Source organism: Lampris incognitus, chromosome 5 (genome assembly GCF_029633865.1).
Source record: "Lampris incognitus isolate fLamInc1 chromosome 5, fLamInc1.hap2, whole genome shotgun sequence".
Taxonomy (NCBI): Eukaryota; Metazoa; Chordata; class Actinopteri; order Lampriformes; family Lampridae; genus Lampris; species Lampris incognitus.
In genome coordinates this window covers 30,349,389-30,369,427 of record NC_079215.1, presented here as the reverse complement: position 1 = coordinate 30,369,427, position 20,039 = coordinate 30,349,389, and the positions used below count along the sequence as shown (strand labels likewise).

The 20,039-nt window shown below is 42.5% G+C and overlaps 1 protein-coding gene across 1 annotated transcript in view; it reads right to left on the bottom strand.

The window, feature by feature from the left end:
- bnc2 (basonuclin 2) overlaps window positions 1-20,039 on the bottom strand; it is a 69,290-nt gene that overhangs the window by 7,813 nt on the left and 41,438 nt on the right. The window contains exon 4 of the mRNA XM_056280193.1: window positions 4,156-6,608. Coding sequence (XP_056136168.1) covers window positions 4,156-6,608 — 2,453 coding nt within the window. The remainder of the gene's footprint in view (window positions 1-4,155; window positions 6,609-20,039) is intronic.

Here is a 20,039-nt window from a genome sequence, read left to right as displayed (position 1 = left end):
ATGAGTGGAAGGTTTGCATATAAAAGGTTGGCTCTAGTATACAATGATCAGCTGCAATAAAAAACAATCAGTCGCCCCCATTGGGCTATTTAGCTACTGGTTTAGCATGCTCCAGAATACTGCCAAGTTTTATTTATTGGCCTATTTTTCATGAAATAAGACAGTACGAGAGAAATATCACTTGCAACACATCCATTGATCCATTCATCAATTCCCTTTGCCAACTTGCTCCAATTTTTTTTTTCCTTCATCCCCCCCAACTGTACCTGGCCAATTACCCCACTCTTCCGAGCTGTCCCGGTCGCTGCCCCCCTTCTGCCGATCCGGGGAGGGCTGCAAACTACCACATGCCTCCTCCGATACACATGGAGTCGCCAGCCGCTTCTTTTCACCTGACACTGAGGAGTTTCGCCAGGGGGATGTAGCGCATGGGAGGATCATGCTATTCCACCCAGTTCCCCCTCCCCCCCTGAACAGGCGCCCCGACTGATCAGAGGAGGCGCTAGTGCAGCGACCAGGACACACACCCACATCCGGCTTCCCACCCGCAGATATGGCCAATTGTTTCATTAGGGATGTCTGACCAAGCCGGAGGTAACACGGGGAGTTGAACCAGAGATCCCCATGTTGGTAGGCAACAGAATAGGCTGCTACGCTACCCGGACGCCCCAACTTGCTCGATTGTAGGTGTGTAGGAGACTGAAGTTTATGAGAATGCGATATCTCCGCATACTTTGGGCAGAAGGAAGGGAGACAACCTGGACAGGTCACCAGTCTATTGTGGGGCCAGCATACAGATGCTGACTCTCCCCATAATACCTATATATCCATTTATTTCCTCTCCAGTTCACCTGCTGCTCAAGAATTTAGACCTCAGGAGGAAACAGGCCATGTGGAGATAACCTATGTAAACACCGGACACGACTTGCTATGTGGCAACAGCGCTAACCACAAAAACACCATGCCACCTACACTAATAATACAATGCATTGATAACTTAAATATGTGGGAAAAAAAACCCCATTTATCTGGTACATGTAATTTGAGAAAGAATCTTATTATAGAACATACTACTATGAAAACAACCAAATTATTCCTCCACATACCGCTATCATTACACTCGAACATACATTATGTAGTTACAGGATTACCCAGGGACAGATTTGATGAGAGTTTGGCGAGAGAACTGACTCGCCCCAAATCTCTGCTGTCATTTCCCCATTTCAACCCAAAGAACAGCAGCAGAGTAATATGTCCCATATGCTATCAGGAATTCATCCCGCACAGAAAAAAAGTATGGAAATAATTGTGCGCTTAACTCTCAGTTAAACAGAGCCACGCACCCCTACCTCAAAGATGTATCATGTTCACAGCGGAAATTTCCCCTCCTTGATACACACCTAGCCAAACGCCCTGCCGCTTGTGCTTTCGAATCACGTTTAAATCACGGCATTCCTCATCACGGAGTCAAACCGTTACGACTAATTTCACAGGGAAACAATTCCAAGCTGTGACACCACGATAAGGGGCATAGTTACGGGTTCATGTTAAACCATGTCCAAAACACACAATTCTCATTTTCAAGCCATGATAACGGACAAGCCATACACTTCTCTGAAACATTTCTGAAGCATTAATTTTCCTCTTTGGCACCAAATCCTTGATGACAAGTCATCAGAGAGAAGACCCTCTTCACCTTATGTTGTTTTTTTCCACATCCTTTTTTTATTCTACGTCTTCATCTAATGACACCTTTCTCTCCTCTAATCCAGTGCTGGAGTTCATGTTTGAAGGCCAAGGTCAGGGTTGCCAATGCATATGTAAGTAGGGAGCGCGCTAATGTCGAGGCACTCTAATAAAAAGATCAAGACTACTAAATTACATCAGCGGGGAGACAAGCGGAGCAGATGAAGTGGTGGGGCGCTCGCTCTTTTTGACCATTAAGAATGACAGCAATATCTCCTGATTATGACTGACCCACTTTCCATGGGGGATTTTTTTTTTTAGTAAGTACCAGGTCATTTCCTTCATTTGAGTCTACAAAGCTTTTAAATGACTGAATATAATTCATCTGTCATATTAATTTCTTCCATAACTGCACAATGAGTAGCTCCCCTGGTAATCTTAGACCGAGAGGGTATTTGTTGGAATTAAATAAATATTTGAAGAAGTGAACAGACTAAGAGAGATAGCAAGTCATTCTCCCCAATCCATATGCATAGTCTGTGTGTGTGTGTGTGTGTGTGTGTGTGTGTGTGTGTGTGTGTGCGCGTACACAAGTGCATACATGTGTGCAAGACAGCAGGGCTGTCATGCCTTGGGCCCTTTCTGTCCCTGAAGTCTTGTCAGGAACGCATTTCTGGTAGTAAGCTGCATCGTGGCAACGCATGCTTTAATAACACCCCCTGTCATCTCCCTGCTGTTGGCACAGCTGTGTCAGGTGAGCAGCATGATTGCACCTTCGCTAACACTAACCCATGCCCCCCGTTCCCCATCTCATCCACTCCGACAGAGTCACAGTGTCACCGGCTCCGTGTATGTGCCGCAAATGAACAAACAGCGGTACGAACAGATGCCACTCAAATGAGCAACCTAATAGAGACTAAGGATGGAGGATGAACAAAGGCGATGAGGGGGTGAGCTTGTGTTTTGTTTTTTTTTTTTATGGGTGAGACTATACATCGTTAAAGAAAGCTCTCTCTGAGAAGCTTCTTCTTTTTTTTTTACAATTACAAAAGCTTTGGCTGCAACTTGGTCCATAAAAGTAAGCAGTACTGTCGCAATTTTTTTTAAAATTCTTTAACACTCTATTCCCCCTTAGGAGTGGGATGAGTGGATATTTTTCTACATGGCTTTCCTCCGTGTCATGTCAATACAGAGTCATGCAGTGCAGTGGTGCTCAACTAAACTAATAGACTGAAATGGAGGGAGCGAAAAGGATGCATTCGTTACACTTGAGGAGCTGTGTGTGTTTTAGAGGAGTAGGATGAAATCTGTGATTCCTTTTCAAGGACCATTTTACGCCCTTGTCCCTCTGCTGCTTTGAGTGACTGGATCGCTCAGTCGGGCAATCTCTCTTGTTTACGTGACAGTCGAGGGAATGTGTTTGAAAGTGTTGCCAGGCCTGGAAAAATGTGCTCACATACTACAGCTCTCATTTCAATAGCTTTGTTATGGTCCCGATGACGATGGTTTATTCTACAAATATTGTCCAAGGGCTATATTTTTACAACGAAGATTATTCTGACTCATTAGGAAGTCTTGGATCTTGGCCAGTTTGATGCTAAAAATCCTCACCTTATGCGAAAAAGAACTGGTACTAGCAATCCCCTGGGGAAGCCATGTTAGCCCAGGGCGTTTGTGATGTTATGTACCCAGGGCATGTGTTATGCTGTCAAACTGTTTCTGGTGCCGCTGCTGTATATATTCTGGGGAGCGAGCATGTAGGACGAAAACGTGCTAACAAGCCCAGGTGAGCATGGCTAGCCTCACCTCCTGATGCGTTAATAAATGCAGCGGTTTTGACAGACCGCTGTCTATGTTAATGTATGCACTTTCACCTGTCAGTGATAAGGTGAGGTAGTGAGGGCACGTAAACAACACACTGCCACTGGGGGGGTTGATCAGGATGGCCAAGTGTGTTGTGTGTATGTGAATGCACATTTTCTCACACTTGACACCATACCAGTTCTGACCGCTGACACTGACAAAGAGCAGATGTCACAGAATTTATCTCTCGGTGTTTCGTTAACTTAACAGATGTTAAGTGATAGCTTATCTCAGCAAAGGAATATGAATAAGGAAAGGGAATAAGGCGGTTGTTAGAGAGCTAAGGATATTTTTTTTTAAATAAGAACCAAATATTATATATCTCAGAAACGTAAATATCAAGCACCCTATACTACACCTTTGCTATTATAAAATTGTTATCAGGAACAACTCAATTAAATTGTTATGAATTTTTATATATTTTTTAAAAAGTTATCAGTTTATTACTTATTATTATTTGCATTCTATATCATTGATTAAATAATGGTTGTGTAATGAGAAAAGATTAAATTAAACATTTCTTAAAAACCTACCTGTGACTGATACATCTATATAAACTTTGATATTTATCTGAACATATCCAAACGTGCATCTGCCGGCACTAACCTGTCTCGGCTCCGTCGGGAAGGGAAAGCAGCATTGCAGCCTGCCACGGTGCACACATGCATCTCTTTGAGGTGCACATTCTTGTAGTGCAGTTTGACGCTGTAGGAGCTCTTGAAGCTCTTCTTACACACATAGCAGATCTTGGGGTCAGGACTTGAGCACAAATCTCCCTCTGGTGATTGTGAGGACGGGAACTTAGGAGGGCTGGCGCCATAGCCCATTGAAGAGATGAAGCTTTCATGCAGAGCAGCCATGCTTGCTGCGGCAGCAGCTGCTGCTGCCATGCCTCCATTGTAGAGGCCATACTGGCTCATGCAGAACATGTCATAGGTAGGGTCATTGAGTTCCTCCTTGATTTTGATGGGGAGCTGGTGAGACGAGGGTGAAGAGTTATTCTTATCCTCCATCTCTTTCTTCAAGTGGGCTTCATCACTGGTCTCCTCCTCTTGCTCCTTGCCTAGACCACTTCCACTCCTGCCATGTTTCTGCTGATCTTCTACCTCCATCATCTCATCACGGTAGAACATCTTGGAGTCAGAGGTTTCAGACTCATTCTCAAAGTCTCTTTCATGATCCTGATCCTCAGAGGTGAAGCTGTCCATGCAGCGGAGCTCATTGGAACCTCGAAGATCATTACCGCTCCTGCTTTCACTGCCAGTCCCTTCTCGGCACTCATCTTCGCTGTGCCTCATCATGCCTCTCAGGGCCAGGCTGGGGCTCATCTCATCCTGTGAGGGTGATTGGTGTCCACTACCACCACTGTGGTTCCCACTACCACTGCTGTTGTTGTTGTTGCTGTTACAATTTCCGTTTATTTTGACATTGTTGTGAAGGAGGGATGCTGGGTGGTGGTGGTGGTGGTGGTGGTGGTGGTGATGATGGATGTCATCGTCGTCCTCATCTTTGTCCTCATACTCATCTGCCACATCAATCACCTCCTTTTCAATCTTCACTGGCATGCTGGATTTGCGAGGCTTCTTCTTGGGCGTGGGGTCACTGGTGCCAGTGATGAGGTCCTGATTTGCACTAGGGGTGGGCAGTCGATGAGACATGTGCCCAGCCTCTGACATATGAGGATTATTGTTATTGTGGGAGGCTGCAGCTGCAGCAGCCAGGATCTGCTGCTGCTGGTCCATCAAAGAAGTGCTGTTGGTGGTGGTGGGCAGGATAGGGCTGGTAGGCAGTGATACAGGAGGACTGACTAGATCTGCAGGGGATAGTAGTGTACGGTAGAATGGGGGCACTGGCTGTACTGGCTGCACTGACTTCAAGGAAGGGAATACTAGTGGGCTCTGCAGAGGTGACTGAAGCATAGGATCCAGGGGTGGGGTGGTGAAGCCTAGAGGTGGCCTTCCAGGGCTGGTGAGGGCAAAGCCACAACTCTTAGTGCTGGAGATGACAGGTGTACCGGTGGTTGAATTTGCACGAATGAGGTCTTTGTCTCGGTTGTTGCGTAACATAGGCATGTGCAGACGTGGATTGGGGTTGGCACTGTGGCGGTTCCGGCTGCGCAGGGAGCTGAAGACCATGTTGCAGCCCTCAATGGTGCATCGGTGTTTAATCTTCAGGTGCACAGCATTGTAGTGGATCTTCAGAGTACCTTTGTCATAAAAGGTCTTGCCGCAAGAGTTGCAACACACACGGCCCTTACGTGAGGTAGCACCCATGCGGCGCATGCGATGCATCTTGGAGGAAAAGGAGGAGTGGGTGATGGTCTTGGATTGCTCATTTTTCACAAAATGATGGTGAACCTGATGGTCATTCAGATGGCTGGGCTGCTGTGGTTGATTCTGAGGCGGCTGCTGGCCTTGCTGCTGTTGCTGCTGCTGTTGCTGCTGCTGCTGGAGCTGTGTCTGCTGTTGCTGCTGTTGCTGAGCCTGGTGAGTGGAAGGGGTTGGTGAAATTGGTGATGCACGGTTGTTGGGCTCTGTCTTGGGTTCAATATTGTTGTTCATGGCTCCCAAGACTCCACGACTGGGGCTCTGGCCGGTACGGAACGGAGACAGAGACACTTCAGACTCACTGGTCTCCACCTGCTCACTTTGGTTGGGCAGGCTGGGTTCACGAAGCCGGAGGGCAGACTGCTCCATAGAGAGGCCATTGGGAGGCAGGCCCAGCATGGGGGCAGAGACAGGGTTGATATACTGGAAGGGCAGCAGGAAGGCTAAGCTGTTTGGGATGTTCTCAAAGTGGTGGATGCTAGAGGGGCTACTGTTTTCCAGATGTGTCAGAAGCCCTGGGCTGCGGGTCCGATTGTTACTCTCAATGAATGTCCTTATCCCGGAGTCTGTCTTGGAAGAAGGAACTGTAACCGCCTGACCTTCTTTCTCCTGAATGGCCATTAGCTCCACTATGGATTTGGTCTCACCGAAGCGCAGGAACTGCTGCAGGGTGATGATCTCCTCTTCTCGAGACATGATGGTCCAGCGGTCCAGCACCTTGCCTGCAGCATCCTTCAGGCCAGAAAAAAAGACAAGAGAGAAAACAAATACACAAAATAATTATTGATTGTGCATAATCAGTGTGGTGGGACGTTTTTGTTGTTGTTGTTTTGTTTTGTTTTCAGTAAATGGGGGGGGGGGCTGGAGCAACGTAAATGATAGAGCTTTGTCTAAAAGCATCTTCCTCCATCCTGTTTCTTTACCAAACATTTTAACACCTTGAATTTTACCTATTAATCAACCATGAAAATTTAGTCATTAACCACAATGATGAAAATGCACTCATTAACCACAATGATGAGAGTAGGCAAGAGTTCAGCTGAGTCTAAAGCAAACAAATTGAGAGCACTGAGGTGGGCTATTAGCGGGTCTCGGTGAATTCCAGCATTGTAGGGACGTTAATCTACTTGCTGTGAGGCTCTTTAACAAAAACAGCTTTCCAAACATGTGAACTCTTGGTGAGACTCCCTCTGTACATGAAAACAGAATCCTTTATATTTACATGTGGTGTGGCATTAGCCACAGGAAAAAATGTTGTTGAGATAAATAATAGAGTAATTAGTGCAAGCCACTAATCATATCTCAGGTGGCAGACAATTTTCTTAGTGTGTTCTCCATCTCTAAGGGAATATAATCCTCTAAAGAAAAGGGTTCTGCAATACACCGAGAAAGAGTGTTGCAAATTCAAATAAGGACATTCATGTTTATTTAAGGTCATCTTAAAAGACATCTTATAGGTGACACAAAGCTTGCATTCCATTCATTAAGCTGTCCATGGATCAGTATTCACCATGCTTTATGTTGATGAAGTTTACAGGCTGCATATTGTATGTCGAATTGAATATTAATGAAGCCATTCTTTATCGTGAAGGACTGTGTCAACAGTAAATTCAGGTGCTTTCATGTATTTGGCTGATCAAGAAAAATGACAGGCAAAACTGTAGCATAGCAAATTTTGATCGGAAATATTTTATATGAACCGTTGTGTTTCCCTTGGTGTTTTCTGAAATTTTGAAAGCGTGGGAAACAAGTTTTCATCTTAAGAGAACAGAATCAATCCAATGGGAAACTTGAGTGTTATTCCAAAAGGAGCACTTTCCTTGGCTGCCGTCTTTTGGAGATGGTGCTATTAACAGCTGAAAAATAAAACGCCTTGACTCCTTGCAAACGTTCACATTGCCAAACATCAAGACATGGCAAGGGATTCTGGGAAAAGAATCTTGGCAACCCCCGAGCATTTGGTTTGCAGTTGAGCTCCCAACTCTGATGCACAGACAACATAACCTTGTGTTTTTATCGTTTTGTGTGGCTCTACTTCCCGAAACTATTTCAAAAAATGATCTGTTCCATTCCATTATTCAAGCAAAAAAATCAGAATTCAAACAATATTAGTAAAATTAATCCTTAGCAAAATGGTCTTCACGAATTCAGCCTTTGTTGCTATTTTGCAAGATGTTGTGAATTGACATGAAATAGAGAGGGAGAAAAGCAAAATAAGTGTAAATACTGTGGTTAAGGTCCTATGAGACCAGAAACAAGTGACATCAAGGGAACGACACAGGTATCAACAATTAGTCTCCGTGCTATGGTAACATCTCATATGTGCTCCTGCCTGCTAGGATCTATAAAAGATAAATGGCATCTCTGGTGCGTAAAAAGCCATAAAAACCAACATCACAAAGCACAAAGGGCCTGCAAGGAGAAAACAGAAGATAAATGTTTTAGGAGAGACAGAGAAAGAGAGATAGAACGTGCGAGACAGAGGAAGAGAAGCAGAAAAACAGAGAAAATGAAAGCGTGCGGGAGAAGAAGGCAGGGGGTTGTTGAGTGGCTTCATATCATACCCTCAGATATACTGGAGAAATGGATTCTTCTGAGACGAAACATCAATAGTCACTGGGGTATTTGTTGTTAAATATACATTAAAAAACATTTTACACTTTCATTCTGTGTGCGCTCTGGAGTTTTTGCCTGGAGGTATGACTTAAAATTCTAGCCTGGCGACTATTATTTCACACTCGATGGGCATTTGGGCATTTGTACTTCCATTTGATTTAACTGATACAAAAAATAAAAGCAAATTAGAAAGTGAATCCTTAAATAGATCTTCAGCCGGCGTGTTTCTGAAGAAATTGCTGTTCTGAAAGATAAAGCAGTCTTTTAATGTTTTAGCCATGAAACATACACTCAGGTACAAATACAGGTGTGATTCTGAACACTGACAAGTACAAAATAATAAAAAATATATGTATTTATAGTTTCTAGAAATAAATTCACTGATATTAACTCCTTGAAATATGGTACCTCTTTTTAATAAATTAATATCTCAACCTGATTTGAATCAAGGCTTACGTTCAATTTAATTTCCAGTGGGAGGGACCTGTCTTTGCATGTTCGTTAAAGGGCTATCACATATAACTCTCCTTCACCGATGTCAGTTCCTTTAAATTCAGATTGAATAAAAATATAAGAAAGTCTCAATCTCACAGATAAAAAAAAAAAGGTCATTTTGAGAGGAAGGCAATAAATCAGTGCTGGGTATCTGTCATACACTGTCAGCAATAGTGTTAAATGAAACTAAAGGAAGCATCGTAAGTTCAAAGGTTAACAAGGTGACTTGACCGAAACCACCCCTCCAAATCCACAGAGAGTTACCCATTCCTGTGCTGATCATCACCTGAAACAAGCAAATCGTATTACCTTGCACCACCGTGGGCCTTCACTGTCCCGAACTTTGTTAAACATGACAAAAGCCTTAACGTGATGATACAGGACATAATGTTTAACAAAAGGACCCTGTTAGTCTTACCAAGGGCCAGCCAACAGCCAGATTACAGGGCAGCAATTATGTTATGCATGAGGTGCTGTCTGAGAGGAGGCTATGAAAATACCCCCGGTTTGTTGTTCCGCAAATTACTGGAGCCCAATCAACAGGGGCTTAGTTCATGAGTGAGCTTGAAACAGAGAGTGATCAGAGGGAAACGCAATAGTGGAGAAAAGCATCACAGCCACCCGTAACAGTTCAGAACAGCAAAAGCTTCACCACAGACTTTTTGTACAAGGCTGAAATGTCATGTGCTTTTTATTTACGTTATGGAACTCCTCTTCACATGGCCCATTTTTAACTGTAATTTCATAACTGTAGTGTGTAAGACATCTTGAAATAGCTTATTTCATGGTAACAATATCAAATTCCACATCAAGTGATCTCACATAAGGAAACATTTTATATACATGTAACGATCATCAAAATTAACAAATTTTATGGCATTCGCAGCAGCATCAAACCTCCAACATTCTCTTTTCAGACATAATATTTGCAGACCTACACAGATCTCTGTATTGCTTACTACGTCTCAATGTATTAGCCTTGTGATGCTTGAGAGTAACAAATATGCCATTAAAATCCCTTTTACAAGCAGGCACTCATCTACCAATTAGCTTAATGTGGCCCCCTTTTTCTTATTTTCCACCCCCCGACACTCCCTCCAGTAAAATCTCATTAATCCACAGCCTCCCTCTCACCTCCCCTGCGCACTATGACATATTAGTCTGTCATTATGCATCCCAGAGTCCTTTAAACAATACAATGAAAACCTCTGTTTGCCAGGTTAATGACTATTAGCCAATAATTACAGCAGAGTGACGATGGGGTGCACATTTTATCTGGTGGAAAGCATGTTGCAGTTAGTTTACTTTATCCGCTTGCCTCTGTATCACTCACAATTAATCTGAAAACAGCTGTATTTAGTCACCTCACTGCTGCTGCAGTGCATTCTTCTTGGTTGGAGCTAACTCGCTAATATTGCGCTTTTTATATAATGTGTCAGGGTCATGTAAGGTGATATCTGCCTTGTAAATTGCTGACAAGTAGGATGAACAAATTATGGCCTTGTCATGGGCCAAGGCGCAACTGTCAGTTAAAACAAAGCAGGCAATTATGTAATTAGCCGGCCATGCACTGTACTGTATTAACAGACCTGGGGGCGTATTTAGGGTGGTTTGCATTTGGGATGATCTGCCTAGCATAAACACGCTTTTCGGTAATCATCACCTATCATCCTCATTGACCAACTCTAGTTGGTAAGCACTGGACAGAGATGCAGTGCTAAGCACAAGCAAATAAGGCAAATATTAGTTATTAGTACAGGCACACTTCACTGTCTTATGTACATAGTGTAAATGGGAGATCCACGAACCTCAAAGAACTAATTTGTTCATTATATAATAAAATGGGCTAAACTATTTACATTTTCATACTGGTCTACAGATCGAGTATTATGTCACGTTTGTGTGAGATGACAGTTACTCAGAAATTATATATATCTTACAGCAGAACACTATGACCAAGCACTTATAAGCAAGTATCACACTCAATATTGGAGACAGAATCCCAAAGTGGACCATGGGAACCTCATTGATCCACCAATCATCTTGCAGTGAATGTGATCCTGAGCCTCGAGGGAACCCTCATTGATCCCCAAGCCTGGTCTCAGATCTAGATCTCTGAAAAAGCTGTTCTATCCTTGTGTTCGCCACTTCAAGGGAGGTTAAGCAGAAGTTCCTTGTGATCTGAGAAGGTCTTGAACCTTTGTGCTTCCTCTTCCATATTCTGTTTCTCCCCCGCCCCGTCTCTGGTTCCATGAATAATGCAGAAGTGCTAGTGGCGAGGGGTGCCATGGGGGTTGGGTTAACACAAATCCCACTGCCTGGAGCCATCACATCAGAGGGCCAGAGCTCCCCCGACCTAGACCCCTCTACCTCTAGTTCCCGAGTGGCAGGTCAGGGGTCATCTTTGAACAACCAATTCTACTTCATCCACTGTGATGGACCACAGGGGAGTCAATAAGTCCAGACATGGGCAGAGGACATTTGTGAGAACTCTAAAGGTTGAAATTACCAGTGTGTGATCATGGTAAAGTCCATGTTCTTGTCCACACATCAAAGAACTATAACTGCCTCAGCAGTTGGTTTTTCCTCATCTGTAGTAACATAGACTTACAAATGTATAGCAAGTTATGAAAGTGCATATTGTGGTAATTAAAAAGCCAAAATAATATCAATAAATATCTTTGCGTTTATTATTTATTTCCAATATTTTACTTGCTATTTTATAATGCTGATCTATATCAGAGAAGATATATTTAATTCAAGCACCAGATAGAACCTAATCAAAAAATGTTACAGCTTCTTATGCTGAGTGACAGAAGAAACCTATTGTGACTGAAGAATAGGAACTCGTCTTGACTCCTTTGGGAAGGGGAAGGGCACAAGCCAGGCTTGGTGGATCCTGTTTTCCCCATGATGCAAACTCCAATTAAAAGACAACTGACATGGACATACAAGTGATCAAATTAGCTCCACACATGGCCCTATGTGCTCACTCATTTCTCATTACAACTTGGAACAGATCTATTCAAGTTTGATTCCTAGTCTATTATTTAGTTAGCATTCATGCAAAGGGCCTTGTACTGGTCAATATTGTGTTCATTGCTGCCAGAGTAGAGGGCCTGCTGGTGGTAGAGAAAGTGATGAGGCCACAGGCCTATTTCACTAGGCCAGACACACTGATCAACCAACTAGCCCCCAGAAACCTTGCCTTCACCCCTCAATCTGATTTAACTCAAGGCTTTGGTTAAAAATTCATGACTGTGTATCAGTTGTTGCTAAGGGCACACTAATCGACTAACATAAGATTTATAGCTCAGTTGAAGACTGCGCTGGGGAGGTATGGGCTTAGGGTGGGAGAACAGTCGGAAGGTTACATAGAATTTCATTACAGGTGAGTCACTGTCTGGCAGCCTGCAACCACATTTTGTTTTCAAGTTGTCCCTCTGCATATTTTATTGAAGACAGTCCTCTGGCCATAGTCCAGCAGAGGTGTAGATGGGGCAGCACGTGGATGTCTTTTTGGGGCCCAGTGTGCTGTGGAGCAAAGTCGGCTATGGTCTGAGAGCAGAACATCCAAAGAAGTTCCCCACAGCAGTTAAATGTGAGCACTTTCTGAGCCTGAACTGATCTATCGATTCCCTGTCGTCTTTCACAAGGCAACCATGACAACATTGGTCACCCGCAACCCACTGTGCCAAGCAACCAACCATGGTCATCATCAATGTGTAAAACTTAGTGGACCCAGTACAGGGCTAGAGGGGATGCCTCAGAGGCGAAGGGTAGAGTCATAAGAGCAGCGAGGAAGCGCCTTATGGTTCACATTAATTGAGGATGATTCGTGTGATCTGCTAGGTTCAGATACAGCAGCCAGATCTGTCCTGAGCCTGGGAGACAGATGTGGGGGCCAATGTGTTCCCCCCAGGCCAATGAAGAGCAGTGAAGCAGCTGAGAAATGGCCTGTCTGTCCAGCGGGTGGTGGATGGGGGTGAGATGCTTTGGTGTGACGACCTCTTTTTCTCTGCCTTTATAGCACATCTCTTTTGTCTTGATTACTATTTTGGCAAGAAGCTAGTGGAGTAAAGGTGCATTAACATATGTTCACAATTTGCTCCTTGGCTGCATAGTAATGTATTTGTTCTGTGTACTGATGTGTCATGATTCTACTCCCCATTTAGTGTAATTCTCACCCCCATCCCATGCTATGTACAATTAGGCTTCTATGGGGAAACAAACTATTTGAAACAATCTCAGACGATCACATATGACATATGTTGTGTTTTCCTTCTTAATAATTAAATATTTTTGTTAGATGTCCAGCAGAAAAAGGCACCATCACTCCAAAAACTGTTCTTCATAACGATAAACAAATTATTTGGTAAAAATAGAAGACTAAAGCATATTGGGTGAATTGCAAAAATAGTGAAGTTGTTTATGGTGACATTTTGATTGCAAAGGCAACCTCAGTGAGTGGGAGGTTTCTCTTTTCATCATGACCTTTCCTACCTTCTTTCCACCTGTAGTTTACGCTGATCATGTTTACAAACATACAGTTTGAATGACTAAGCAAAGTATTTCCAATAAGAAAGCAATGCACATTATTTGAAATGATTTTAGCTGTAATAAAACTCCAGTACATGACCAAAATAGCCTACATGCCACATAAATTCACTTTAATTTTGCTATAAAAAATGCAATGCATGAACTGATAAGATAATGCACTATAGGTAAACTCTAAGTCATTCTTTCATGGTCTAGGTTGTGAGAGGTCTAAAGATGTATGTACCAACCAGACACACTGCATTAGCGGAGCTCTTCTGCTTTCGCCTTCTCGTTTTTGCTACAGAGCATGTAGAGGGAAAGAGAATAAGCTAATGGACTCTTTACTTAATGTGATCAGAGCCATTATTGACATGCTGCCAGGAAGATGCAAGACCATTAACTCAGCTCTCTTTCTCCAGTCCCTCCCCTCCACCCTACCGCCTTTACGCTCCAGTATTTCACTGCCCCAAGTGCCATCAACGCAGGGAGAGAGGGCCCATTGAGAGGGGAGTCTAAGGCTCTCCTAACTAATCTGTGTCACATTCACTGGGATTCAATGAAAGGCAAATAAACAATGCTTTGCATGGAACTTGCTTACTTCAAATCTTTAGTTATGGCAATGTGTAACATTTAGATGTTTCAACATTTACCCTCAAATATTCAATTTTAAGTTAAATCTATCACAGGAGAAATTAAAAATTAGAAGAGACAACAGATAACACTTTATATGCCCTCTGTTGAAATTTTTAAAAAGTAATGTTTTCTTCTCTTAATAGCACTTGAATTTAACTGGTGACAACAAATTATTGAAAGCTACAGGCAGTTTCACAACCAATGAATGAACTATGCATGTTAAACATATTAGCGCTTAAAGTGAATTGTTGCACTGAGTTGCACTGAGTGAGAGAAATCTCAGTGAATAAACCTCAAATGAAATTACAACAGTGCTGTATCTTTTTTTTTCTTTTTTTTTAATTGGCCCACTGGAATTGTTGCCTGGCATGTTAGATGGTCAATTCATCTTCGAGGCAGTGGGTGCCTGTGTGGCTGCAATGTGATTTACACTACGCCAACCAATGTGCCAGAATACATCTAGCCCTGTGGCCGAGGGACTCACATAACCAACAGCCCAGAGAATGTTTGTGTGTGTGTGTGTGTGTGTGTGTGTGTGTGTGTGTGTGTGTGTGTGTGTGTGTGTGTGTGTGTGTGTGTGTGTGTGTGTGTGTGTGTGTGTGTGTGTGTGTGTGTGTGTGTGTGCGTGTGTGTGTGTGCGTGTGTGTGTGTTTGTGTGTGTGTGTGTATGATTGTGTGGGTACAACAGGAAGTGGTGCTCTGGTCTCTCGGGGCATGGATCCAGGTCCCTGGGCCTGTCTACTGTCATGAGTTCCAGGATGGTGATTACTTACTGCAAAAATAAACATCATTACCATCTGCTGCTGCCTCCCTGTACTGTAACTTATACACTAAGAAAAGCTGTAGACCATCACAACACAGAGGATGGAGAACAATCACAAAACGTTAGCTATATGCTTAAAAGTTTGTGTGCAGTCTTTGAATTTACTTACATGCATGCAAGCGTATGCCACATAATAACTCAGATGAATGCATCTCATTTTGAATGCTCAGAAGGAAACCAAATTCAGTCTGAAGAGGTAGTTGCTTAAAAACATGTCCTGATAGATGAGAAATGCAAGGTAGTGAAGGAGAAAAGGTTTCACCATGGTGAGTGAGAAGGGACGGTGCAGGTCATTCAAGACCAGTGAGGCCTTGCAGACCCAACAGATGTTTGATCTATTTGAGGCACATCTGGTCCTCAACACACTTAATCCATTTAACTGGACCTCTCCTTTTTTAGATTTTTCATTGTTCCTCACGGTCCACTAAACTCTGCCTCCACCCTTGCGGCTCACAAAAATTCACTATTTGCCATCATTCATATTACCCACTTAGAGTAATAGTTAACATACAGGCTTTAAGCATTTGCATGTGATTTGTGCATTTTTTTAAGGTCTAAATGATATTTTATTTCTTCACAAATATCCACATATGCTTTATACCCCCACAGCTGCAAACATGTCTTTTTTGCAAGACAGCTTTACCTTTAATATCCCAGCAAGAGACTGTGATCCCAGCGGCACAAGGCAGCAAAAGAAAAGCAGTCATTCTAATTGTTGTGGGCCCAGTGAGGGTCGTACAGTGTTTAACAGCTTCATTGTTTCTTTTATCGTTGTGAGCAGCAAGCGGCACAAACTACACAGAACTCTGGATCCTGGAAGGCAATGTGACAAGAGGACTGTCAACTCCCTGTAACTCGTATAGCAACTTCCTTTAATAAATGTCAAGTCTGTGACCTAGCAGCAAATCCCTAGCAGGGTGGGTGGGCGTCCCAGTGAACCAACGGGCCATACAATGTCTGGGGCTGGCCCCCGGTGACACAAAGGAAGTAGAAGGAACCACTGCTCTGTTTGTTCAGAGGGAGCCATGGAGCAACCTGGAGGCCTTGGACCAGGACGACCACAGGAAAACATAACAGCTAGGGTGAAAGTGTGTGCCTGTGTGTGCATGCCTGTGTCTACTTTATGTCTGTACTCACAAATGTATGGGCATATGACAAAAGGTGCTATAATTATAGACCGTGTTCAAAATTGATATGTGCTGATGGATTTGAACGTTAATACATGCCTGTATTTGAAAGCAAGCTGAACGTCTGTGGACAGCATTTGCAAAAGTAATTTCTTAAGGCACATACAACATATAAGCATGCCTGTGCATATCTTGACCTATGTGTAATACAATCTGCTGGTGTTTGGGGCTAGCCTGGTCTGACACCGCTGTGCATTGCAGGCCCATCGATCCCTACAGCCCTGTGGTCTACAGGGTTCCTGTCAGTAAACTCATTGAGCCGGGACATCCTTCGTTCCCCCTCTCTACCTTGTGTAACGCTACAAGCTAAACACACATCACAGAAACTCAATACGGCCAGACTGGACCCTGGTTCTGGGCTAGCTGCAGTGCCATTGTCCCAAGAGGCACGAGCTAAGTCAATTTAGCACAAGCGCAGCATCTCGCCTTGCAGACCTGTTGCCAGGCTCACTTGTAAGTGCTAATATGCCTCTCTATATGAATTACAAGGCTGGGAGAGGGACCCAGATGCAATAAGTATGGATTAGCTAATGTCCAGGTCCTGTCTAGGTGGTGTTAAGAGGGAGGAGAGGATAGCAATAGTATCTGCGTCTAACAGGGTGTCTGGCTGTACCTTGGAGGTGAAAGAGAAAGAGGCATATAGACTTCAGGGATTTGTAAGTTCTGGGTAATGAACTTCCTTTAACATTCCTGTCTGGTGAAGAGGGGGAAGGGAGGGGGGCGAGGGGGATATCATTGAAAAAACGATTAGTGGAAAAAGAGAGAGATGGAAAGAGAGACACACTGTTAATGTTTTTATCTGACTATTGATCAACCAGGAAGGTTAGAGGGGCTTGGGTTAAAGGTACTGAAGCTTACCTTGGTTGCTTTGTGTGTTTGTGCTTGCCTGTGTGTGAGGTCATTGACTGCTATCACAATCGTATGCTTGGCCTTTGTGTAGGCCAACACCCTTGACAGAGTGAGAACAGGGATGGGAGCAGGTCTTGAAAGGAGAAGAAACAGGAAGGTGAGCCAACTCAGTCACCAGAATAAAATGTTGGCATTTTACGTTTCTGCAAACGTAAATCTTGACGTTTCTGAACCAAAAATACATTTCATATCATTGTGCCAACATATAGCTAGTGTTGGTGAAGCCTGCATTCATATCACATTACTGTAGAGTTTCTGTCTGCGAAAAGAAAAACAAATGGCTTACATTCCTTTTATTCTCAGAGGAAAATGTGATGTTTTAAGATAGTTTCGGCATTAAAATATGTTTTGATAACATTTCTAGCGAACATTTGCATTTTATTATCATAATCTTCGTTCAGTGAATGTATATGATCTTTAGTTTATTAGTTATTATGAACATGCTTAGGTCTCGCCAGAAAATTGTTTGAATGCAATGTTTCCGACATTGAACACAACACCAAAATGTGTTTCTACAATACTTGCTAAAATATCCTAAATAAACCACCAGTTGTATGCTTTTTCTTTTCAAATAAACCACCTAAATGCAGTGTAATTTGTTTCAGCTGCAGTAAATATTGTAAATATTCTGTAAATACATTTTTATGAACCTATTTACAACACAATTTTGCAAATAGGAAGAACTACAACTATGGTGCCGATCTGTATCATGCTGCAGGGCATGGCTCAAAGGAATTGTATTTGTATTTCCTATCACTGGAAGTTGTAAATATTGAGTTGAGAGTACACTGAGGGGTTTAAGGGACAGGAAGCACATTTGTGTGATCAGATTTTAAATATCTAAATGTTAAGTGGGTGAACATTAATTTTGACCATATTTGACAGCAACCCCACTTGGTGACTATACCCATATGGCCATATAGCTGAAGTCAAGAGCACTCTATAACAGCTGGTCCAATGTCCATGTCTGTTGCTGAAGGACAATTCTTCCAACATGCACTGAGGCCAAGGTTCAGAGGTCAATGTTTCAAAGTAGGAACCATGTACAATCTTCAGACTGGCATAGTGTTACTCAACAGGTTGAGACCTTTCCAACGATGTATTTGGTTTAGTCCTACAGCAAAGTTTTAATTTTCACGCTCATGGACACACCCTTAACCTGGGCTTACTTTCAGAGAGCCCTTTGGGGGTCCAACACATTAAATGAAAGGTCTTTCGTTTTTTGTTTGTTTTTGTGGAAATAGTGACAATCATCATTTAAGGTAATCATTTTTGAATAATTTGCAACCAAACTGGTAATTTTGGCCTACTTTGAAGCTTATTTTTCTGATGAAATGCAAGACCTTTCTTTACAGACCTAACCTTAACCCAATCAATTCAGGCCCTCTACCTTTATTAATGCCCTGGATGGTGAACAGGATTGCAATATGTAAAGGTGACTCATTTCAAAAACAAACAAACAAACAAACGAAATAACTTTCATTTCATGTATTGGGCCCCCAAAGGGCTCTCTGAAACTAGGCCTGTGCCAAGGCTGAGCCCTATTGCTGAGCACTATTTACACAAAAACAGACAAAAAAACAAAAAACTAAAAAACTAAAACTAAATTCATGTTGTGTCTGTCATGTCTCAATAAACGTTGTGTCCAGATGAACTGATTCACCTTTCTGTGACAAAATTCATGTCATGTGTTTGGCCTCCAAAGGGCTCTCTGAGAGTAAGCCTGGGTCAAGATGGCATCCATAAAATTTGAAAATTAAAACTGTCATGGGACTAAACCAAACACATTGTTGGAAAGGTTTCAACCTATAGTGTAACATTATGTCAGTTTGAAGATTGTAAATGGCTCCTGTTTTGAAATATTGACCTCTGAACCTTGACCTCAGTGCATGTTGGAAGTTTTGTCATTCAGCAGCAGAAGGGGCTACAGACATGAAACCACCTGGTAGAGCGAGCGCGTGACTTCAACTATGTGACTATACCCGAGTGGGGCACTGTCAAATATGGTCAAAATTGATTTTAATCCATTCAATAATTAGATAGATTCAGTGTCGTTAATGCATTCAAACAATTTTCAGGTGAGACCTGAAAGAATCGTCATAATAACTAATGAACTGAAGATCATATAAATTTACTGAATGGATATTATGAAAATAAAATGCATGCCCATTTCTCACTAGAAATGTTATCAAAATGCATTTTAATGCCAAAACGATCTTAAAATATTACATTTTAAACTGAGAATAAAAGGAATGTCAGCCATTTTTTTTTATTTTTGCAGACAGAACCTTGACAGTGATGTGATGTGGACACAGGTTCCACCAACATTGGCTATACATTGAAATGTTGATATGAAACGTATTTTTGATTCAGAGACGTCAAGATTTTAACGTATCCGTGGTTTGCAGTAACGTAAAATGCCAACATTTTAGTCTGGCGATTGGGTTGGGTGAGCGCACGGTCAAACGGGCACATAAGTACAAAACATGTTTCTTCTAAACTATGTATTGATTGGGCTAATTCACAATCACCATATCTTCTCCTCAGCCAATGTTCCGAAATGTTTTAATAATTCATGTTACATATATCTTGTGTACACAGATAACCAATACCCATTTACACCTGGTAAATATGTTCCCAAGCATACAACACCAAAGTCATCTATCTGACCTGATTTCCTATACACTTGAGGCTTTCAGTAGTCCTCTCTAGACTCTGAGCATGTCAGTATTAAAAACATATGTCTGCTTTTATATCGATATTTCATCTTGTCATCACATCATAGACCTAATTAGTCACAGAGAATCTCATCAAATGTCAGATTATAGTCTGTATTCTTACATTACAGCCCCGCAGAAGTCTTATAGAAAATCAAATTGCACAAATTGAGCATAATAGCAAGGGTTTGGTCCTAGCTGCCACTCAGCTAACTTCTGCAGTTTGTTTATGTCTGTGGTTCAT